Here is a 25,648-nt window from a genome sequence, read left to right as displayed (position 1 = left end):
CGGACCTCCATCTCAATATAAGTTGTTCCAGGGACCCCCAGCAGCACAGGCCAAAAAGCACAGAAAAAAAAAATCGAAGTAGAATTTAAACCTTTTTAGTTCTAGTAGTCAAACATGGCTACTAGAGCAGCCCATCTCTGAGATACAAATGTTATCATGTTATAGTTAGGAAACATAAATACAAAACCCTATCGTCAATGTCGGGTGGAACCTCATACGGTATGTCCCAAAACTGTTACTTTTCAAGATTCAAAAATGCAGATCTACAAGCTCAAAACGCGCCACGTTTCGAGCTTGTAGATCTGCTACTTTTGATGCTTTTGTGTGACGCTGTAGTGGGCGTTAATCTATGAAAAAACACAAAAAGCTAGAATATAGAGATAAGAGGTTTCTGCCCCGACAGCAACGCTATACTAGTTCACCGGGGTCCCCCAGGGCTCTCTACTAGGCCCCCTTCTCCTCCTGTTTTCGCTCTACACTAAATATATGTGGTGAATACATACAATTCGGCCACCAGAATAAGGAACACTAAGGGTTCAAGTGGTTAACCTATCCATAAATGAATAAACCCTCCACAAAGTGAGGATTGACCCCACTTATCTAACTTACACACACACACACACAAACACACACACACACACACACACACACCAGAGTTCGCTCAGCTCCCCTCCCCATGCAAACAACAGTAGTTAACCCCTTCAATCCGTCATTTTAGATGTCTTTGGCTATTCAAAAATAGCAGATCTACAAGCTCATAGCGCGGCACTGAGTGCTATGAGCTTGTATATCTGCTATTTTTTTAAAGATCTTGAAAATGTGTGCAAATCTTTGAATATATATGTTTTAAAGCGAACATTTGTAAAATATTTTATTCCAAATATATGTATTCAAAGATTTGCGCAAATGTTCCAAGATTTTTCAAAAATAGCAAATTTACAAGCTCGCGCTATGAGCTTGTAGATCTGCTATTTTTTAATAGCAAAAGTATGGTTATAAGCTCAAATCTAAAAATGACACAGTATGCGTTCCCGTATTGAATGGGTTAAGCCTTGCCTCCATTGTCCCGTGTCCCCATCAATAGTGTCAGGGACAGAGGAGGAGGTCCCTGGCCGGGCGCGGGGGCCAGTCGATAGGGCCGCGGAACAGGAACCATCGGATCAGCGATGCCTAGTGGACCGTGGATCATTACCTCGTCCCCGAGATAATAAGCCCGCCGTGTTACGTTAATAAGGGTCTTCTTTTGCTTCATTCACCACCACCACAAATCAATACATGGATATCCCCCCACGGATAGCAGCATCCTTCCATCCCTGAAAAGAGCTTCCGCTACTTATCACAGGCCTGTCATTGAGGTGAATGGGTGTGAGAGTGTGTGTGTGTGTGTGTGTGTGTGTGTGTGTGTGTGTGTGTGTGTGTGTGTGTGTGTGTGTGTGTGTGTGTGTTCAATACCTCATCTGCCTAGGGGCCGGTATTGATGAAGTACCCTTACAAATAGGAGGCGCTGATTCGACACACCAGTTAACCTTCTGAGCCGTGTTTAAAGTTGGTATGATCATGTGAACTAACTAGACAAGACTCTTCATCATGATGGGAGGGAGGGAGGGAGGAAGATAAGATGACGTTTATTTAACCACGTTAGCCCTATACATCAGTGGTTCTCAAACTTATTCATGTCAAGGACCCCCAAATTGACACTTATTAGCCCGCGGACCCCCCATTTGAAAAGATATGCCAGGGACCCCCATAAGAGAAGATTTCTTACGGCTCTAGCATTGATTCTCAACCATTTTAAATTTCAAGGACGCCCGGTTTGACATGCATTAGGCTACGGACCCCCATTTAATGGCATTTCTATCTCTGGGACCCCAATACATATTGTAAAATCAATGTTAATTTAACTCTGAGAGTGTACAAATGGAACCAAATGGACCCGTCAGGTTCCATTTGGTTCCATTTGTACACTCTTGAGTTACAGGCCCATTAGGGTCCATTTGGTTCGTAACTATCCATCATTTAGCTGGGGACCCCCTGGAACTCCATCAAGGACCCCTGGGGGTCCCCGGACCCCACTTTGAGAACCAATGCTATACACTATAGTCATACGATGAATAGCAAAAATAGACAATCTACAAGTTGCTCTGCTATTTTAAAATGTAGAATGTTTAACTTGTTTAACAACTCATGAACTTCTTTCTTTTTTTTTTGGTGGGAAAATGTTCCCCCATAATGACATGCCGAAAAGAAAACAGGGATGCCAAGGTGAAAGCGGTTCAGTTTAATTTAGTGTAGTCGCGCGGCTCCCTGGTGCGGATTCATCTGATCCAACCACACACTAACGTGACACGACGTTCAGCATCTGAAGAGGTTGAATGCCTTTGAACTAAACTGCTGGGATGAGGCCCGTGCAGCCCTCTGGGCTGTTCATTTCAAACACTCTGGACTGGAGCATTTGGTGGATGGCAGTTATGCATTTCTCCTCCTCCCGACGCTTGTACAGTACATCTAATCATCAAAGTTAGACGGTGAAAGGCTGTACCTCTTATGAAGTGTTTAACCCATTAAGACCTGGGGCCGATTCTACAAAGCGCCTTCTAAATCAGTCGTTCTCACACTTTCAAGATTTTTTTCAAAAATGTTCAAAAATAGCAAATGTCTGCTACTTTCTAATAGCCAACGCAAAAAAATCTAAAATGAGAATAATCGGTTTTAATGGGTTAAAGCTACAATCCGGGAAATTAATTAATTCATTAATTAAATTAAATTGTATTTAACCAATCTGTATGGCAGAGTGTACGATATAATACTTCCTTACATTAGTGCAATACAAGATAACATCTGCTGTGGTTGCAGGTAGTCTCCCTATTCTTCCATTGAGAAATGTTTTGTGTTGGGTAGGATTACCTACTGGTCAACAATTTGTCAATAAAAGATATTTAAAGCAGATGAAGCAGATTGGATACTAGATGCACTGTAAGTGTATTGTAGTTTGGACATTGGTGCGATTACCTCTCTTTGTCCAGAGAGGGAGCCTGACATAAAACGGACAAATTGTAGCTTTAAAGCCTCTCGTTTACATAAATCTTCTCTTCTGGGGAGTCCCTGGCACAAAAGAAAATCAAATGGGGGTCCGCAAATATGAATTTGGGGGTCCTTGGCACCACTGAGAACCACTGGTTTACAGCATGTGCATTAACCCATTAAGACCTGAAGAAGCATCTGTATCATTTTTAGATTTTTTTAGGCTATTCAAAAATAGCAGATATACAAGCTCATAGCGCGGCACCGAGTGCCGCGCTACGAGCTTGTAGATCTGCTATTTTTGTAAAATTGTGAAAATTTGTGCAAATCTTCGAATATATATGTATTTTTTTAAAGCGTTAGGATTTAGAAAACATTTTTTTCATCTGCCTCAGGTCTTAATGGGTTAAAGTTAAACGACAAAGTTATAACATTGCATTGCCATTTAAAATGACAGCTCGCAGGAAAGGATTGAGGGACCTTACTTTGTCATCCAGGTCCTGTTTGAGTAGCTGGTGCCTCCTCTGGAGGAGTGAGTGCGCCTCCTCTTTGGCGATCAGCTCCTGGGACAGTTTGTCACACTCCTCCTTCATCCTGTCCACTTTGACACGCAGCGCCCGGCACAGCTCCTTCTCCGACGCCACGTCCACCTGGGCAGCCAGAGAGAGGACCAATGGCATTATTAAGAGCAAATGTAGCCATAATAGAAAGTAATTGGGCCTCCTCCTTACTTCCTTCACAGGTGTTACCAATGATACTAATGAAGGCTCTGTTCCATTTAGTGCAGTGGTTCTCAACCAGTGGTCCGGGGACCACCAGTGGTCCTTGGGGGGGGGGGGGGTACCAGGGGGTCCCCAGCTGAATGAGTTAACATAGCGTCACAATCATTTTAACCACTTAGCCTTGGCTATTCAAAAATAGCAGATCTGCTTGTAGATCTGCTATTTTTGAAAAATCTTGAAAATGTGTGCAAATCTTTGAATATATATATTTTTTTAAAGCGAACATTTTTAACTCAAATCTTTGCTTCTGGGGGTCCCTGGCACAAAACATTCTCATATGGGGGTCCGCGGCCAAATGTATTTCAATTTAGGGGTCCTTGGCATGAAATAGGTTGAAAACCACTGATTTAGTGTAGCACAGTGGTTCTCAAACGTTTTCAATTTCAAGGACCCCCCATAACTCTGAGAGTGTACAAATGGAACTGAACACTCTCAAGAGTTACAAACCCGTAGGGGGCCATTTGGAACCCCCTCAAGGAACCTCCCATGAGGGTCCCTGGACCACACTTTGAGACCCACTGGTGTAGCAGAGTGTTTCCAGTGAGCCAACATGCACAATATCAGCACCCTGACCACTCTGTTTGACCAGAATGGAACAGAGCCCCTTCATTAGTATCATTGGTAAAACCTGTGAATTTCTTTCAATATGGCTGCTGTGCACAGAGCCTATAAAAACCCTCGTAACGTAATTAGAACGAAAGTGTTATTATGCCGCATTAACCACATTAACCCTGGCTAGGACAGTGCAATTCATCATTTCACCATCGACATCGCAATGTACAGTATGTGCAATAGCATTGACATTGCAAAGGATGCAATGTAGCTAAGGGGTCAGTTATTGTAAACACTTTTACTTCTTTGTAGAAAACAAAAACAAAACAGTACAGTGTGTGTATGTCTGATAAATATCAATGATTTCTTGGTAACTGGTCTTGCATTTACATTCTGCGTTCACAGAGGTGTCAGGTTGAGCCAGAGTATTGAGCAACACCCTCTAAAATCACCCTAATCCTTGCTAGGTGAGACATTATTTCCGAATGGAGCTACTGAAGTTTAGATATACTGCAGATCAGCATATATCTGGTGAAATTATGTAACACCTGCTTTTTTATGTTGAAATACATATGGCAAAAAAACTAAAATATACGGTAGCACTTTACAATAATGACCCGTTATAAAGCATTTATAAACGTTTATAAGCAGTTTGTAGACTATTAACAAATCATTAACAACCTGTTACAAATCATTTATAAGGTATTAGTAAGTAGTGAACCATTCATGAATAAGCCATTTAGATACATCTGTAAATTATTATTAAATTATTTGTAACTGATGTTATATAATATATACAAGCTATTTGTAGATAAAGAACAAATCATAGACAAACTATTTATATACATTGGTTAATAATAATATTGTAGAACATTTAAGAATCATTTAAACATTATTTAAAACACATTAAAACATTATTTATACTCAATTTTGTTCATCATTAAATAATTTAATTTAATGTGTAGGAAATCATTTGGAAATGATTCATATAGTGGTATAAATGTAGTTTTTTAGGGAGTTTTTTTCATGTTTAGCAAATGATGCCTAAGACATTTGTAAAGAGTATGTAAACCATTTGCAGACGTTATCATGGGCCTGAGCCTAGTTGCTTCTTTTGGGCTTGTTTTCATAGACCTGGCCGCTTGTTTCTTTTGCAAAATCTGGCAACACACTGATTACCTGCATTACACCTGCAGTAGCCTACTAGGGAGGAAGTGAACAGTGATGCAGTTGCAGACTGGACAGAAATATATCTAATTCATGTTTTATGTGTTTTAACTGTCTTGTTGCAGGTGATCGAGGTAATGGCTAATCTTACAGACATGAAGTAGCATTATGACCAGGGGGTATTTTGATGGTGGCCGTTTGGCTCCACAATGTTTGTTTTGCTGTGTAGGCTAGTAATGTCCTCCATGCTTAGCAGTTTAGCTTAGCAGCTAAAGCTAACTTGCACTGGGAGATGGTGACTGCAGAGGCTCCAAGCTGCTACTCTGTGATTCTGTTGTGATGAATTTCTTTGTTTAAATGTTAGTGTGTGTGCTGTGTCCAAGAGTTGTTACATTTTATTGTTTTATACTTTTATACTCTATAACGTTACTTCTGCCACTTTTTGATGTCACATGTTTTACTAATCATTGTTAAACATGAAATAATAATGCATAGTCTACACTTTACAACAAGGCACATGATAACGTTTGCAAATGGTCTACATACTCTTTACGAATGTCTTACGAATCATTTATTAAACATGAAAGATAATTCTAGTAATTGTTTGGTGTCTGCATTCATGAAAGCCAGGTAGTTTGCAACAGGTAGGGAGAAAGTCACATTAACAGACAGTTGTAAATGATGAACGGTCTTCACTTTACTATAGGGCACATAATAACATGTACTAAGGATGTATAGATATTTTAGGAATGTTTTGCAAAGCATATGTTAAACATGAACAAACACATTAACAGACAGTTGTAAATGATGAACTGTCTTCACTTTACTATAGGGCACATAATAACATGTACTAAGGATTTATGGATATTTTAGGAATGTTTTACAAAGCATATGTTAAACATGAACAAACACATTAACAGATAGTTGTAAATGATGAACTGTCTTCACTTTACTATAGGGCACATAATAACATGTACTAAGGATGTATAGATATTTTAGGAATGTTTTGCAAAGCATATGTTAAACATGAACAAACACATTAACAGACAGTTGTAAATGATGAACTGTCTTCACTTTACTATAGGGCACATAATAACATGTACTAAGGATTTATGGATATTTTAGGAATGTTTTACAAAGCATATGTTAAACATGAACAAACACATTAACAGATAGTTGTAAATGATGAACTGTCTTCACTTTACTATAGGGCACATAATAACATGTACTAAGGATTTATAGATATTTTAGGAATGTTTTGCAAAGCATATGTTAAACATGAACAAACACATTAACAGACAGTTGTAAATGATGAACTGTCTTCACTTTACTATAGGGCACATAATAACATGTACTAAGGATTTATAGATATTTTAGGAATGTTTTACAACGCATATTTTAAACATGAACAAACACATTAACAGACAGTTGTAAATGATGAACTGTCTTCACTTTACTATAGGGCACATAATAACATGTACTAAGGATTTATAGATATTTTAGGAATGTTTTACAAAGCATATGTTAAACATGAACAAACACATTTCCCAAATTACCGACAAGTAAAATTGATCATGTGGAAATAATGATCTGCAGATCATTTTGAAATATGTAATTATTGCTTAGAAATGGTTTGTTGTTCATGCCTTGGGCTAGAACAAAGATTTAACACATGATTTATGAAGTCTTAATACATTTTTAAAGAGATGTCCTATAACCACGAAAAAACTCAATTTATACCACTTTATAAATCATTTACAAATGATTTCCTACAATTTAAATGACATTATTTAATGATGAACAAACTCGAGTATAAATAATGTTTCAATGTGCTTTAAATAATGATTAAATGATTCTTAAATATTCTACAATGTTATTATAAATTATTTAATAATCATTAACCAATGTATATAAATAGTTTGTCTATGATTAGTTCTTTATCTACAAATAGCTTGTATATGTTATATAACATCAGTTACAAATGAATAAATCATTTACAGATGTATTATACATGGCTTATTCATGAATAGTATGACTACTTACTAATACCTTATAAATGATTTGTAACCATAGTTTTACAGGTTTTAGTAATCATTTACAAATGTCAACAAACAGGTTGTTAATGATTTGTTAATAGTCTACAAACTGCTTATAAATGTTTATAAATGCTTTATAATGGGTCATTACAAATGATTTAATAATCATTTACAGATGTATATAAATGGCTTATTAATGAATAGTTTACTACTTACTAATACCTTATAAATGATTTGTAACCATAGTTATAAAGGTTATAGTAATCATTTACAAATGTCAACAAACAGGTCGTTAATGATTTGTTAATAGTCTACAAACTGTTTATAAACGTTTATAAATGCTTTATAACGGGTCATTATTGTAAAGTGCTACCGTATACTGCAATGTCATTCTTGTCCCCAATATCATTCAGCCCCAAACCTGACATCCCTTTTTTGGCAAATTTCCAAAAGCTTTAGAGCAGCAACTGCAGATCTATAAGCTCACAACGCGTTGATAACACACGTTGGGAGCCTGTACAGAAGGCCTATTTTACATTTTTTCTTGTTGATTTGTTGTTGTTTTCACGGTGTATTTATTTAGCTGCTGGTAGTCATGGCTGCCAGTTCCCACCTGATGTTATGTGGGAGTTCCCACTGCTCCAAACTGTACTGAATAACTGCTAGCTTGCATAGCGTCTTCAGACTAGGACTTAAGTCTAATATGTACAGGTCATTAGATTTTCCATATCCTCCAAAGAGGATGATACGATCTCCCGCCATGCAACAGCACATACAATACATCCCTGAACACGGGCCTTTCCCCTTGGGATCAATCTTCTTCCAGGAGAAGGTCTGTGGATTTAATTTCCACATATCATTTGAATTTGGGTTCCAGTTATGGTGGTTACGTCCACCAAATATGTACAGCTCTCCTTTGTAGGTAAAGGCTGAATGATCGTAGCGTCCTTCTGGAAGTTGTGCAGAAGGCGTGCTCATCCAACAGTTTGTCTCCGTGTCAAATACTCTGATGTTGTTGTGGACAGCCATCTGCTGCCCCCCCAAGCCCCCACACACAAACATCTTTGTCCCGATGATGGTGGCAGAGTGACAAACTGAAACAGGTGGCAGAGTTCCTCTGGTGTTTATTAACACATTCCATGCCAGAGTTTAATCTCATAATGTACTCACCAGTGCCAGCGTTTTATTGTTGTTTTTTTGTTTTTATCATGTCGCCACAGACCTCGCTAAATAAGTTAAAAGTGCGCGTTCATTTGGTTCTAAACACACAGCGGATCCGTGAGAAACGTCCAGCGAAAACAGTTTCCAAATGCGAGCCGCCATCTTGAAGCTACAGCCGATACACGCTAAACAGTGATCAGCGAGGAGAAAAACAACAAACCGAGAAAATCGAGTTTTAAACAGGATCCCAGACAGGAAGCGGATACGATCGAAAAAACCGGAACCCGAATAATTCCGTTTCCGACCGAAAACCGGAAACGGAAATGGATCAAAAAAATTCGGAAAGTGCACCTTGGGCGATTAACATGGGAATCGGCGGTTCGCGTAGATCTACGCGACTGGCACGCTGCGGCTTTAAATAGGTTCGCGTAGATCTACGCGATTGGCATTCAATGTGTTAAAGACCAGACCATTGTGGTGGTGTCCAACTTGTAGATGTCATTAGTTTTATCCTGTGTCCATCCTCCAAAGATATACATGATCTTCTCCAAGACACAGGCTGAGTGGTCGGACCTCGTCTCTGGAACAGTCCCATATATCCTAGGCTTGAACCATCTGTGTGTGTCCACATCAAATGCATAAAGCACATTGTAGCACTTGCTGTATCCATTACTTCCTCCCCAGATGTAGATTATATCTTCTATAAGTACAACTGTATGGCCCCCATGGAGTTCTCCTCTTTCAGTTGTCACCGGTGGTAACTTCCTCCAGCATAAAGACACTGTGTTGAAGACGTACACATCAATCTGAGGATCACCGTACCCTCCAAAGGAGTACAGCTTGTTTCCCACGGCAACAGCAGCATGAAGACGGTCTTCATTTGGTGCTTCATTGAGATGAACGGTCCACTGCATCATTTCACACATCAGGAACTTAAAGAGGATTCTCTCAGACTTCTGTAAAAGAATGGAGTTCTACTGTGTGTGAGACCACTTATATAAGTACAGCAGCACAAACATCATGGGACGTTTGTCTAATCCATGAAGCAGATGCCCATCGTTCTCCCATATATGGTCAAGTGATCACCATAGCAACCATAGAACTGCTGATCCGACTGACTTCCCACTGGGCACCACACTCCCACACACATTTGTGTAATTTATAGAGATTTTGAAATATGTAAGCTTAAATGTTATAATGGAAGTTAAAATTGGTCCTAATATGGAGTCATACGTCATATGTACCTCCTCATCCTCATCATTCCCACAGTGTCAAGCTTCGTGGCCCTGCCCTTAAGTGCCAGGGACCCTAACCCTCAAATATAGTATAGTATAGTCAAAAATAGTATAGATCAGTGGTTCTCAAACTTTTTCATGTAAAGGACCCCCAATGAATATGTATTTGGAAACTGAAAACATGTAGTGCCAACTGACCTCCATAAAATATTAGGTTAAAAAATATATATATATATGGAGATAAGAGGTTTCTGCCCGACAACAACGATATACCTATTTTTTTCTGGAAAATCTACATTCTATTTATACACTCTCAGACTTGTAAAAGTCCATTTGGTTTCTAACTATTAATCATTTAGCTGGGGACCCCCCTGAACACCCTCAAGGGGGACCCCACGATGACAAATCAGAACCGGTACGATTTCTTTTAGGAAATGGGCTCCCTGCGCTCGTCTTTCCACCGAGACATTGTTTGTTTACATCCGGGTTGAAAAAGAAAATCTGTGGATCGTCAAAAAGACTCAAAATGAAGTAAAACCACTGGCATTGGTGGATTAAGTCATGAATTAATACCTGGCTATGAATGTGTTAACAGTGTGGGTGTGGTGTATGAGTGTACGGACATTACGGGTCCATTTGGTTACATTTGTATACACTCTCACGGTTAGATATAGTTAAATAATCACTGAGGATTTGATTGTGTGCCAGCCTATTATCACCTGTCTGTCTGTTTTCCAGTCTGTCCTCGGCTTCCAGCCTGTCTGCCTCTTTACCTGTCTGTCTGTTTTCCAGTCTGTCCTCGGCTTCCAGCCTGTCTGTCTCTTTCCCTTGTGTTGTTTTTATCTTTAATTTTTTACATTGTGTTACATCGGTGTGAAGGGAGCCAAAGGTAACCATGTTGTTATGGTATCCGGCACTGTTGCTCCAGCATGTTCAACAAACCACTTTGTGGATTAACTGTACATTAACGTTATGTTGACACTACAGTAGATCTGCACATAAACGTTATGTTGACACTACTGTAGATCTGCACATAAACGTTATGTTGACACTACAGTTGATCTGCACATAAACGTTATGTTGACACTACAGTAGATCTGCACATAAACGTTATGTTGACACTACAGTAGATCTGCACATAAACGTTATGTTGACACTACTGTAGATCTGCACATAAACGTTGTGTTGACACTACTGTAGATCTGCACATAAACGTTATGTTGACACTACTGTAGATCTGCACATAAACGTTGTGTTGACACTACTGTAGATCTGCACATAGACATTATGTTGACTAGAGGTGGGACGATATGGGTACCTCACGATACGATATATATCACGATATTAGGCCCACGATAACAATATATATCACGATATTCGACGATGTTCGATATATTGCGATATCACGATATTCGATATATATTGCAAGAAATTTCACCAACGATATATCACGATATCTGAAAATATCGATATATTGCGATATCACGATATATTGCATGAAAATTCACCAACGATATATCACGATAGTCCTTGTATTCAATTCATAAACACATAAAATAGCACCAAACAGTTCAAAACATCATTACACAAATACAGAGTAGGAAAAACAACGTATCACAAACTTAAATTTGTTTTTTCTTCGATATATCGATATTTTTCGGGAGGATATCGATTATTTATCGCGGGAGAAAGTATCGCGATATATCGATATATCGATATATCGTCCCACCCCTAATGTTGACACTACTGTAGATCTGCACATAAATGTTATGTTGACACTACTGTAGATCTGCACATAAACATTATGTTGTAACTACTGTAGATCTGCACCACATTGTTGTGCACACTGGCAGTAAAGTAGATCCATGTTGTTTTTTTGTGAATATTATTTTACATTTTGTGAAGGGTCTCAGATCTCAGATCCACGTCCTGCTTTCCTTCATTATTCTATTTTGTAGAAATAGTGCATAAGACTTAAGTGCATAAGACTTAAGTGGTTAATATTTAGAATTAGTGGTTGTACTAATGATTATTATGACCATGTTTGTTTTATTATATATTTTTCTCCCTCGAGCTCTCTCTCGCTGCTATCCGACACCGGTACTGTCTCCAGACAGTGTCAAACCCCAGTGTCTGCTGAGGGCAATATTTCTCATGCTGTCCGCCTTAACCCAATTAGACCGGGAACACATCTGTGTAACCACTTTATCCATATTTTATACTTTGGCTATTCCAAAAATAGCAGATATACAAGCTCATAGCGCGGCACTCGGTGCCGCGCTATGAGCTTGTAGATCTGCTATTTTTGAAAAATCATGAAAATGTGTGCAAATCTCTTTCGAACATTTTTAACTAAAATCTTTGCTTCTGGGGGTCCCTGGAACAACATATTTTGAGATTGGGGTCCGAGGCCAAATACATATCATTTTTGGGGTCCTTGACATGAAAATGTTTGAGAACCACTGATATTATAGCAAACATAAGTGTTTCGGAAAACTGTCAGGATTTAGTAGACATAGAAGAGCTCATAGCGCGGCACTCGGTGCCGCGCTATGAGCTTGTAGATCTGCTATTTTTGAATAGCCCAAAGAAATCTTAAAATGACACACAGATGCGTTCCCGGTCTGAATGGGTTAATAAGTCCCATGCGTACTGTACGGCGGGCTTGTGAGCCCTCACAGAACAGGCCAACACAAGTCTCAGTATAGCCTGATGTCTGTGTGAGGGCAGTACAGTATCAGTCTGCTATCAGACTGGATGTGGACTATGTGGAGTCAGCCAAATGTGTTATCTTGAATCATCATAAATTATTAAGAGGAACAGCAGAAATGGCAGCAAATGGCTGGGAGGTGACAGAGGCCACTGGAGGAAAGAGGGAAAAAAAGCACCTCTCTTTTTTTCTCTTGACACCAAATCTCTGTGCCGAAAATAGCAGATCTACGAGCTCACAATGCGTCGCGATGCGACGCATTGTGAGCTCGTAGATCTGCTATTTTTTGCAGATTTGTACTGAATCTTCGCCTATTACGACATGCCCAGAATAGGGACTCTAGTGTTCAAGCGGTGAGAGAAATAGAGACGGAGACATTGAAAATTAAGCAGTGAAGGGAAATGCAGAGTGCAAGGACAAGGAGAGAAGATTTTTTTCCCCCCTACCCCCCCTACACATTGCAATCTAGCCTTTTGGCTACACATAATGACGCAAATGAATATTGGTCGGGGCTTCTTGGGGACATCAGTGGCAGCCGCGGGCTAGCTCTTAAGAAACATTCCACCGAACATCCTTGTCCTCAGCCCTCCAGTCCAAACGACGGCATTACAATGAGCTATGTCACATATTCACGCCATTCAACCAGGGCTAATGGGCCGTGCTCAACCGTACCAGGGAAGGCCATGGCCCTTTAACCCATTGATACCTGGAACGCTTCTGTGTCACTTTAGATGCCTTTGGCTATTCAAAAATAGCAGATATACAAGCTCATAGCGCGGCACTGATTTTTTTTTTTTTAATTTTCTTCAAAAAACTGTTAGGATTTGGATTTTTTTAAAGAATCGCCTCAGGTCTTAATGGGTTAAGAAACAACATGCCCCCACGGGGTGCATGTTGGGGCGCTGCTCATCAGCCTGGAGGTAGTAGGGGAGAGAAGGGACGCTCCCCTGTCTCCAGCGATGCACTGATTAGACGTTTTGTTCCACCTTTTGGCAGATGGGACGAGGTCTGATACCGGGGAGTGATTCTTTTAACCCCTTCAATCCGGGAACGCATCTGTCATTTTATTTCTTTGGCTAATTCAAAAATAGCAGATATACAAGCTCATACGCAGCTTGTAGGTCTGCTACGTTTTTTTTTTTTTTATCGTGAAAAGCTTTGCAAATCTTTGAATATATATATATTTTTTAAAGCGAACATTTGTAACTAAAATCTTTGCTTCTGGGGGATTGTAAAAATGTCTAAAAACAGTTATTTGAAAAAACTTATGTTGCTACAATATCAGCGGTTTTCAAACTTTTTTCATGTCAAGGACCCCCCAAAAAATGACATGTATTTAGCCGCAGACCCCCCCCCCCATCTCAAAATATGTTGTTCCAGGGACCCCCCCCCCCCCCCAGCAGCAAATTTGAGTTAAAAATATTAAATGTAATAAATATATATAAAAATTCAAAGATTTGCACACATTTTTCACGATTTTTGGAACAGCCAAAGAAATAAGCCTAAAAATGACACAGATGCGTTTCCCGGTCTTAATGGGTTAAATATTAAATATATTGGAGTGTGCGTCGCGAGGGTCCATGGGAGCCGCACCCAATACAGCCTCAGCTGTCCTCGCCTCACCCTACCCTTATGGCACTCGAGAGGGACAAAGGCCCCGCGAACCGAAGACGTGGGAAAGAATTACACACAAAAAAAAATGGAAATTTTATATGCGTCTCGCTGAGTGGGAAATATGCCAGATGTTATGCGGTTAAGGCACGTGAACGCCCTGCGCGGAATACGAAGTATACGAGCCAGTGGGGCTCAAAATGTCAATTAGGCAGCGCCGAGCGCTGTGATCCATGCCCTGGCAGAAAGAGAGAGAGAGAGAGAGAGAGAGAGAGTGAGAGGGAGAGAGAGACAGAGATGTGAGGGGGCGGGGGACATTGTTTTGGTCGATGCCTGACCTTGAAATCTCTCCTGACTTTAGAGAAATTAGAGCAGGTGCGATACATAAACCATGAGGTAGGAGTTAAACTGCTGTACTGCCGTGTCAAAGACCTCAAGCTATGATTTCGCTTTACATTTTTCATGAGAGAGAGGGGGCATTCCCCAAAGGAGGGGGAGGAGGAGGAGAGTTACGTTCTTGAAGGTTACCCCCTTTACCTTGGCCTCTTTGACGACGGCCTGCGTCTCCTCGCGCGCCTCCTGCCGACAGAGCCGGAGCGTCTCCTGGCGCTCGCGGTCCCTCTCGGCGCGGCCGCCGTCCGCCGCCGCCCTCAGGCCGTCCAGCTCCTTCCGGTGCGCCTCCCTCTCCAGCTGCAGCTGCCGCAGCACGGAGGCCCGCTCCTCCTGGGCCGCGGCGAGCTTCGCCCGCAGCTCCGACGCTCCCCGCTGGAGCTCCTTCCCGGAGCTCTCCTCGGCGGCCAGCCGCTGGGCCAAGTGGGCGCGGGCGGAGGTCAGCTCCTTGGCGGCGGCCGCCGCCGCCTGGAGCTCGGCCTGGGCCTCCTCCCGGTCCCGCAGGGAGGAGCGGCGGGCCTGCGCGTCGGCTCGCTCCTCCAGCCGGTGGTTCTCCTCCCGGAGCCGCGCCTGGAGGACGGCCTGGCGCTGGGACTCCTGCTCCAGCGCCGCCGAGGCGTCTCGCACCTGGAGGGTTTAGGAGTCTTGTTAGGGTTTTTGAGTGGTGCTAGCCACTCCAAGGAGTGACTTTGTCCTGGTGTGTGTGTGTCTGTCTGTCTGTGTGTCTGTGTGTATGAGCACGGCCTCTCTGTATGTTTGAGCACAGCCTCAACAGCTGCGGCTGATTGCAACACAAAGATGCAACCAGTTACACTAATTATACACACACACGCACACACACACACTCACACACAACACACACTTTTGAGTAAAAATACTTAATGAGTAAAAATACTTAAAATGAGTAAAAATACTTAAATATTAGTAAAGATACTTTAAAGTTCCTAAACTGAGTAAAAATACTTTAAATGAGTAAAAATACTTTAAATGAGTAAAAATACTTAAAAGATGTTAAAATGAGTAAAAACACGTAAAAATCAATAAAAACATTTTAAAGTACTTAAAATTAGTAAAAATACTTTGAAGTCATCAAAGTCTGTAAAAAGTAACTAACGAAATGAACTCATGAAAGGCACCACTCTCTTCACACTGGTGTGATTTTTTTGGTAAACTCCCGCTTTCCACTAATCCCAACGTGCCCTCTAGTCCCAAAGCCAGTATGAACCCTGTATGAACTTAAAGCCTGACCAGTGGTGGAAAAAGTACTCAAATTCTTTACTTAAGTAAAAGTACCAATACTGCAATATAAAAATACTCAAGTAAAAGTCTAGAATTCAAAATTTACTTGAGTAAAAGTACAAAAGTATTGGCATCAAAATGTACTTCGAGTACCAAAAGTAAAAGTACTAAATATTTGAAAATAGCCGATCTACAAGCTCACAACGCGTCGCGATGCGACGCGTTGTGAGCTTGTAGATCTGCTATTTTCAAATAGCCTAGGTATAAAATAGGGTTAAAGTGGTTAATGTATGTTTCATTATATCATAGTTTATATCTGAAAAGTAACTAGTAACTAAAGTTTTCAAATAATTGTAGTAGAGTAAAAAGTACAATATTTGCCTCTGAGATGTAGTGGAGTAGAAGTAAAAGTACTGAAAATTGGAAATACTCAAGTAAAGTACAAATACCTAAAAATTGTACTTAAGTACAGTACTTAAGTAAATGTACTTAGTTACTTTCCACCACTGAGCCTGACCGATGCCAGAGATTTGGAGTCCGATGACGATGCCGATTTTGGAGAGTGCTATCCTACCAAGAAATTTCTATCAAATTCAATTCCATCTAAAAGATGGAAAAACATTTAGAAGTAGAATCAGCTTTCAGATGTATTCATTTTAACTCATTCACTGCCACTGACCCTTTTTTTTTGGTTTTCCCTCACACAGAACCCAAGATATAGTGATCCGACAAGATTTGCTGCTCCATTCACTTCTTGGTTAACTTATTACCGTAATTTTCGCACTATAAGCCGCACCTGAATATAAGCCGCAGCAGCTAAATTGAATGATTTGTACATATATAAGCAGCACTGGACTATAAGCCGCGGGTGTACAATCCATAGATTTAGGAGGTCCCCTAGTGGCCGTTAGCTGTAAAAATCCATAGATAAGCCGCACCGTTATATAAGCCGCAGGGTCGAAAAATGGGGAAAAAGTCGCGGCTTATAGTCCGAAATGTACAGGTACTTAAAAATCCTGTATCTCGGCTTCTGTGTACTTTTTTTGTTTACTATATATTTTTGGCAGAGACATGCTATTTTCAAAGGCGTATAAAAGCGAATGGGAGGTCGCGATGACATTTATTTATTTTTTCGCAGAAGCACAGTGAAACCCTCTCTGTGATTAGCAACCATCAGGGTATCGATCATACTGGAGATAAATATTCAGTGACTACTTAAAAAGGTAAGAAAAATCGCTGGCAGTGGGTGCACGCAGCCAGAAATAAGTCTGGCAGTGAAAGAGTTAAATGTTTGAACGTTTTTTGAAAACTTTTTAAAATGTTAGGACTATATTACAATGACACGCCCACAATAGGGACAGCAGTCTGAAAGTATCTGGACACATCGGCTGCATAACTGCCAAAACCGATGACAATAAAGTGGAATAATGGCCAATATAACGGCCAAACCAATACATCGGCCTAGCTGTTCTGTTTTCTGGACACCAATAGAAAAGCCTAGCAGCTGTAATCTCCAATAGCTACCGTACTTTGGTGATAAAAAGAAACAATATTATTTTGTGGGCTTATCTCTCCCCCAATGTTTCTATGGTTGTCCAATGCTAAGCTAAACACATACAGTAGTTAGCCTATGATGCCAACTAGATATCATATCAAAGTTATACTACTTATTTCCAAGTCTTTATCAGTAGGAGTTAGGGAAGTACACTATTAGCCACATCACAATCTTTCACATTTCTTTTGTTATTTTTCCTTTTAAAAAATGATTGAAAATAGCAGATCTACAATGCGATGGATGCAACTCATTGTGAGCTTGTAGCTTAACCATTTTCAATATTGTCATACAACAAATGATATACTGTACAATGGTTAATCGATGATGGAGTATTCTTCATTCACGTTCATCAAGCTTATCAAAGTAATAAGCACCGCTCTTTCACAGAAAATGTTATATTTAAATTGTTTACCAGATGGAGCGGTATAGTGAGATCACCAAAGTGAGCAGACTGCAATGCCTGCTATTATGCAGAAGGCAGTCAGGCAGGCAGCAGCTCTTGCACCGATAGATATGCCTAATTAATGCTCTGTCGTGCACAGAAAATAGCCGATCTACAAGCTTGTAGATCGGTTATTTTCGGCAAGCAGCATCGTATTGACGACACCGACAAGGTGTTTAATCAGGCTATAGGAAAACGCTAGCACGGTCAGGCCTGCTGGAGGCACATTGGCTATAATATTATCCAGGTAGTGAGAAAGACAAAACGGTGGAGAGCAGCATCATGCGGCAGGCAGGCAGCAGCTCTTGTACTGATAGGAAAACAATAGTGTTGCTCAGCACTATGATAGGGGACAACGATCAGGCCTGCTGGATTACCATGTACTATATTATCCAGGTACAGGTACAAGCAGCAAGCATACACGGCGGTGAGTCTACCTACCATAACTACATTTATATAAATCTTATCCTATTTTAGCGTCTAATTTAATCACTTATCTAAATAACACTGTTTCGTTGATGCCAGCTTCTGGTCCTGCTGGTTACCTCAGAAGTTATGGAATTTGTAGCCCAAGTTTATCTTGTGCTACAACTGTACTTTTTCAATAGAGATTAACAGTCCTGTCCAGTTTGTTAACGTACCACTGGTCCCACTTTTCAGGAAGAAAATAATAATTTAATTAAAGCTGCAAGCAGCAACAACCGGGCCTTTGCACCTCTGTCTAGGTCGGGGTGGAAGTAAGTAACTAATGAAGAAAATGGACTTCAAACAGAGTCCAATGAAGGGGCAACGACATGCAGGTCAAAACATAGGAACTATCAAATGTCGACCAATCAGAAAAATGGGAGGGGCTATGGAAAATCAATGAAAGATAAGGATTCTGAATAGGGATATCCGATATTGACTTTTTTGACGATATCCGATATTCCGATATTGTCCAACTCCTAATTTCCGATACCGATACCAACCAATACCGATATATGTCGATACATTCACCAAAAGTCAACCAATTGTCAGGTAACATCACATATCTAATAAAATAAAATAGCTATAACATCAGTATAATATCTAATAGATCTAATATAATACAGTGATGTTGCAAGGTTTTCATTGAAGTGAGTCCCGGGACTCACTGGTGGTCATTTGAATGAGTCCCACTAGATTAGTGCAGAAGCATAATTGCCTTGATGCCTATAACATTAATGAGCGTCAACGAGCGTCAGCTAGACACAGACACACACACACACCTGCCCTCTGCAGTGCTCTAATTTAATTGTGACTGGACTCTCATTTCTCTCCAAAAGCCCTTGAATATGATGGAATATGATTAAGGATTACTGTGATTATGGTAAGCTCACATTTCATATCACACACACCATACAGTAAGAACTCCTGTAACTCAAATATATATTTAAAAAGGTTATATTTTCCGATATAACCACAAGTCTGAAAAACATGACCTTGTAGATCGGCTATTTTCACTTCCTGTTTGACGCTTTGCCATGGTCACGCCGTTTCCCCGACAACTCACGCTTTTGATAACTTTTCATCGCTAAGGAGGAGTTTGTAAAGCACAACCCCTGTAAATGGCAAAAAATGCACCAAAACGCCACAATAAATTCACTTCCTGTTGGGTTTAGGTCATGGCTCCAAGAGACTTATTTGTAAGTCGGAGACATTTTCATACATGTATGTGAAACCATATTGTGGCAAATTTAGTAGGGGGCGCTATTGAGCCAATAGGCCATGGGCATTTTTAGACTAATTAAATACGTCATTTTTGCCACTTTGTTTTTACTACGTCTAGGCCCTCAAAACTGCAATTCAGTTGTGCAGCCCTGGCGCAGTACTCGGGCCGTAATAATAATTTGTTGCATTTCAATAGGGCTTTGCACTGGTGCAGTGTTTGGGCCCAAAAGATTGTATATAATATATATGGGACTCTATGGACTGAAAAAGCAATTTTTACTGTAACTGGCTTATTTAAGCTGTCACACCTCGCCTGAGTTAAACTAATTAGAATCTGAGCTGGGTGTGACAACACACATTATGTGCATCAATACTATCGATGCACACAGGATATATCAGTCACTCCCCCACCACACACACACACACACACACACACACACACCCACACACACACATACAGGAGGAGTCTCTGTCATGACAGGATGTTTTATCTGCTCTTGTTTGGATCTTATTTCTGTGATGACAACTACTAGCGCTTATACAGTACTACTTAAGTCCTAAGGCAGGGCAAGCATGTGAATGTAGGTTTCTGTTGCTCAGTGTTGATTTTGACAGCACATTTTGATTTAGTTTTAGTCAATAGTCTTTTGAATTAAATTCCATTTAGTTTGAGTCATATTTTAATCACCTGAAATGTTTTAGTTTTTGTCTAGTTTTCGTCGACTAAATATCATCAAGTATAAATCTACAGTTGATTTAGTCGACTAAAATGTATTTTGGCGGTGCCTTGATGGCGTAGTAATGCCTGATTTTACACTTGGTTGCACGCTGAAAATAGCCGATATACAAGCTCGTGAGCTTGTAGATCTGCTATTTATAGAGCGCAACACCCACGCTCAACCAAACATAAAATGTCTTATCTTTTAGTTCTACTGGATGTCTTCTCCACCAGGCCCTCCCTGACATTTTAGTCTAGTTTTTATTTGTTGACGAAATTATCACTATATTACGTCTTAGCTTTAGTCATCATAGCTTAGTTTTTATTTCGTTTTCGTCAGTGAAAAACGGTTGTCGACGAACATTTTTTGTCATAGTTTTAGTCGACGAAATCAACACTGCTGTTGCTGTACATAAATAAACAGAACTATGATGGAAAACCTGCTGCTGTCGGTCTCCTGGCATTGAGCCCGTTACAAAGACCAATCACTACATAAACCACATAAGACTCATCGCTGTCAGGCGTAACCTTGTATTTCCCCCGTTACTTTTCAGGAAAATTTAAGAAAAATAAACTGTGTTCCAATGGATCCAATGCAGTTATTATTTGGTGTTTAGTCAGAATCTCTTGGAGACCCGGAGACCTGCGTTCAATCCCCAGGACTGCCCTTCACATATTTTGTGGCCATGGTAGAAACAACTCCTCCAGCACTCATTTAAATTTAATTCGAGTTTGTTTTCTTCCCTTGTCTCTAATTCAGACCAATGATTTGTGGAGCGCTGAAACGGTTTCGTAGAACGTTGCAGAGAAAAATCACAGCATTTGAACTCTGGCTCTCTCTCTCTCTCTCACACACACACAATCTAGTGATGTGTTGTTCCTGTTTTTGTGTTTGTTTGTTTGTGTTTTTTTTTACCACACACACATCTGTTTGTGCAAGGGAGATGGCTAGGGAAAAAGAGAGCAAGCGAACTATGAGAGAAAGGAAGAGAAAGAGTGTAGCTATTTCATATTTTTAAATAAGGGCTGTCACAAAATGTAATTAAATTTTACATGAGAATTCATTGTCACAGAAACAATTGCGATTAGCGATTACTTGCGTTTTTGTCATTGAACACTGGAACAAATGAATAAACATTGCATTTCTGTGTTTGGCTTTTAGGCTTGGAAGTTGCACAGGTGCAGATATGACAAATAGCCTAACTATACAAAGAAATGACTGACATATTTAATAACTTTATACTTATAACAAAATATGAATAGTGGAAATAGCCGATGAAGCTGCCGTTTCCATTAATTTTGAAAATGTATGAACATTTTTCAACATGACAACGACTATGCAAAATAATTGCGCTTATTTAATAATTGTGACAGGCCTAAACAAGACTATACAAGACAATACAATAGGTTGACGTATTATGAAAATGGTAATTGAGCTCTCTCCACTCGACTCGAATCGACTGTCACTGTCCAGGGGGCGGGGCCCCATCATCTGCTGTTCTAACCCGCCTATTCAGCGTCTCAACGACGGTGGCTGAACAATTGTCGAGCACACTTGTTACAGAGTATTACAACAGGCGTTAGGCATGTCTCAGATGCAATTATCCCTACCCAGAGAGATCCTCTCTGTGCAGTGTGTGTGTGCCTGTTCTGCTCACAGAATTACATGACAGGTAGGACACAACGGCCAAATTATTGTTCCGACAGGTTCATAATCATTTGAAGTAACTCGGCACGATGTGCGTGTGATTAATTGGGAAGCTATAAATGTGGACAGGCTTGCGTGATTGTTCACGTGTAAATGTGTGCCTGTTGTTCCTACAATGACTGAGACAAATAAAAACCAGGATCACAAAATCTTGTATCGGTTATTTTAATCCATTGAGACCTGGAACGCATCTGTTCTGTGTCACTTTTTGATTCGAGCTAAAAAAGCATTATTTTACACTTTGGCTATTCAACAATCGCAGATATTCAAGCTCATAGCGCTACGAGCTTGTAGATCTGCTATTTTTGAAAAATCGTGAAAATGTGTGCAAATCTTTGAATATATATTGTCTTAAAGCGAACATTTTTAACTCAAATCTTTGCTTCTGGGGGTCCCTGGAACAACATATTTTGAGATGGGGGTCGGCGGCCAAATACATATAATTTTTTAGGGTCCTTGACATGAAAAAGTTTGAGCACCACTGATATAGAAACATACGTTTTTTCAGAATACTGTTGGGATTTAGAAGACATTTGTAGAATCGGCTTCAGGTCTTAATGGGTTAATGAGTGATTATTTCTGTCAGAGGAAGGGCGTTTTTCTGGTTAGGCTAACCTACCAGAGAGCACGCTGGGCAAGACCTGGGATGTTGGTTGTCTAGGAAGTTGACAACCGGAAATGGTTGAATTTGGCGGAAGTACTGCCCAAGGAAATGACGATGCTTTACAAATCTGTTAACATTCTCCGTGAATGAAACGAGTGTTGTGATTGGTCAAAAAAAGATAGTTTCCGGGGGAAACGGAAATCCGGTCCACTCAGGACTTCCTAGACACTCGCTGCTTTAGGTCGTGACCAGGCTCTTTTCTCTTTGCAGATGAGTGAGGCTGGGACCGAGGCTAACCAGAGAGCTATTGCACGCACGAGTGCAGTCAATGCACCAGGGAATGCTAGGTATCCTATTTTCTCTTGCTCAAACTCCATATAAACGTTTGTAATTGAATTAAAAAGCAGTTGTGTGTACATCATAGCATTCATATTGCAGATATAAAGGGTAGACCATGAAAATATATCGTCATAGAGGGCAAGTGAAGAAAGTCCAATGGGAAAATTTGTGTCTTCCGTTGTTTTCTTGGAAAGCCAGGGAAAGGAGTGGCGTCGACTTCTAATAACGACTAATTAGACTTTCAATAACGTTATAGACAATTTAAAGCTGCACTAAGCAAAAATCCTTTGAGCTGTTGCATTTTCAAAATATGCAGAAGAAAGATGTCAAATTCTCTATGCCATGTTGATTACTGTGCTTTTTCCTCCAAATTGAATAATCATCTACACAAATGCTGTTAATCCATCTTCCAGGGGTCTAGCGCGTTGAAACGGGGACAGACGCCTGCGTATTCAGCTGATACCGACAATAAGCGCCTCCGACCTCCTACTGTGCCATTGTGGTACATATATTTTTTAATTCATTTTTTAACATTAGAGATAGTCAATCAAAGGAATTCTTTAAAATGTACATGCCTAGCAGGAGTAATGATCAATACGTGGTGATAAGTCCATCAGCACTCTCTGTATCACAGAGGCAAAAACATTGAAACCAACACAGATTGTCCACAAATAGACATAGTTATGCGAACAGCATGTTCCTGCAGTACGGGAGGTTTCAGGACATTCAGGTCATTCAAGTCCTGCCACCCCCTACAATAAGGCAACACACAAGACATCAAGACTTGGTTCTATCCCTGAGGACCTGTCTACAAACGGATGGCTGGCGACATCCTGGGTCGGCTGGGCGCACACGTTTCAACCATTACATCTGGGACCCCGGGAGATGTAGTAGTTGAAGGAGAAGATCTGCCATGCCAGCAATGGACCCTGGCTGAACCGCCTACGTGCTGGGGGTCATCTATGAAGAAGTGGAGCCTGACATACAGCGCAGGATGCAAGTGCGGGCAGCTTGAGCAGACTGCCGACCACATAATCGTGTGATTTCGTCAACTAAAACTATGACGAAAAATGTTCGTTGACTACCTTTTTTTCACTGACGAAAACAAAATAAAAACGAAATAAAAACTAAGCTACGATGACTAAAACTAAGACTAAATATATTGTCAATTTCGTCAACAAATAAAAACCAGACTAGAATGTTAGTGAGGGGCGAGTGGAGAAGAGATCCAGTAGAACGAAAAGACAAGTCATTTTATGTTTGGTTGCGCTCGGGCGTTGCGCTCTGAAAATAGCAGATCTACATGTTCCCAGCTGCGACGCATTGTGAGCTTGTAGATCGGCTATTTTCAGCATGCAACCAAGTGTAAAATCAGCCATTACGACGCCATCAAGGCACCGCCAAAATACATTTTAGTCGACTAAATCAACTGTAGTTTTAGTCGACTAAATATCATAAGATTTTAGTCGACTAAAACTAGACAAAAGCTAAAACATTCCAGGTGACTAAAATGACAAAAACTAAATGGAATTCTATTCAAAAGACTGACTAAAACTAAATCAAAAATTGCTGTCAAAATCAACACTGGAGGAGGGCCTCTTCCAAGTGGGACCAGAGGTGAGGGCGTGGCCGCAGGGCATTGAGCCGGACACAATGATGAGGATACACGAAAGAAGAAGGCATAACGACTAAACAAGCAATGCAAACATGCTTCGTCACCGCCTCTCTCCATTTTCCTGACGGTGTGCAAGACACAAGCACACAAGAAAGTAGCTGCATTTAGATCCCATACCATCCCATAGCCCGAGGGGGATGGGAGGGACGGGTCGGCGGAGACTGTGATTGGCCGAGACAAAACCAGCCTCGATTTCACAAGAAAACGTCATACTAATAAAAGTTGCAAAAAAAGCCGCTGCAGCCCGACTGCTCAAGGTGTATCTATGATTTATTTTCATGTTTTATGACTGAGGCTCAATTAACCCATTGATACCTGGAACGCATCTGTGTCACTTTTAGATTTCTTTAGGCTATTCAAAAATAGCAGATATACAAGCTCATAGCGCGGCACCGAGTGCCGCGCTACGAGCTTGAATATCTGCTATTTTTGAAAAATCGTGAAAATTATTTTTAAAATATATTTTTCAGATTTTTTTTTTAGGATTTTGAAAATGTTTAGAAGCGGCCGCATGTCTTAATGGGTTAAGGAGCTCACCTCCCGGATCTCCTGCTCCAGGGACAGGTGTCGCTGGCGCGTCTCAGACAGCTCCACGTCCTTGCGGTGGACTTCGTCCTCGCGCTGGGCCAAGCGGCCCAGGACCTCGCTGAGCTCCCTGCGGGCCGCCTCGCTCTGCTGACTCAGGGACTTCAGGTTGGCCTGGGAGCTCTGCCGCTCCCTGGTCACCTGGAGAGAGAGAGAGAAAATAGCAATGAGAGAAAGAGAGGGATAGAGAAAGGTAAAGGGACAGAAAGATAGCGAGGGAAACAAATTAACAGGAAGGTACTCAGGAGGAGACGGAAGAAAGAGAGACAGAGTTGGACAGAAAGAGAGGCCAGGGAGAGAGATTGATACAGAGAGAGAGAGAGAGAGAAAGGCTAAAAGATGGAAAGAGAAAAGCTAAGAATGAGGAAGAGGATGCCGTGAGATGAAGCTCTTCTTGACAGACGGCGGTGAAAGACAGAGAGAGACAAA

The 25,648-nt window shown here is 40.7% G+C and overlaps 1 protein-coding gene across 2 annotated transcripts in view; it reads right to left on the bottom strand.

The window, feature by feature from the left end:
- The window catches only part of cep128 (centrosomal protein 128), a 93,740-nt gene that overhangs the window by 34,549 nt on the left and 33,543 nt on the right, over positions 1 to 25,648 (bottom strand). For both annotated transcript variants that reach the window (XM_080453070.1, XM_080453071.1), the window contains exons 15-17: positions 25,172 to 25,360; positions 14,813 to 15,292; positions 3,507 to 3,671 (exon numbers count right to left, since the gene is read on the bottom strand). In XM_080453070.1, coding sequence (XP_080309196.1) covers positions 3,507 to 3,671; positions 14,813 to 15,292; positions 25,172 to 25,360 — 834 coding nt within the window. The remainder of the gene's footprint in view (positions 1 to 3,506; positions 3,672 to 14,812; positions 15,293 to 25,171; positions 25,361 to 25,648) is intronic.

This window comes from Gymnoscopelus braueri, assembly GCF_963280865.1.
Source record: "Gymnoscopelus braueri genome assembly, chromosome: 16".
NCBI classification, from domain to species: domain Eukaryota; kingdom Metazoa; phylum Chordata; class Actinopteri; order Myctophiformes; family Myctophidae; genus Gymnoscopelus; species Gymnoscopelus braueri.
Note: the sequence above shows the minus strand (reverse complement) of the source record. Positions and strands in the feature narration are given on the sequence as shown.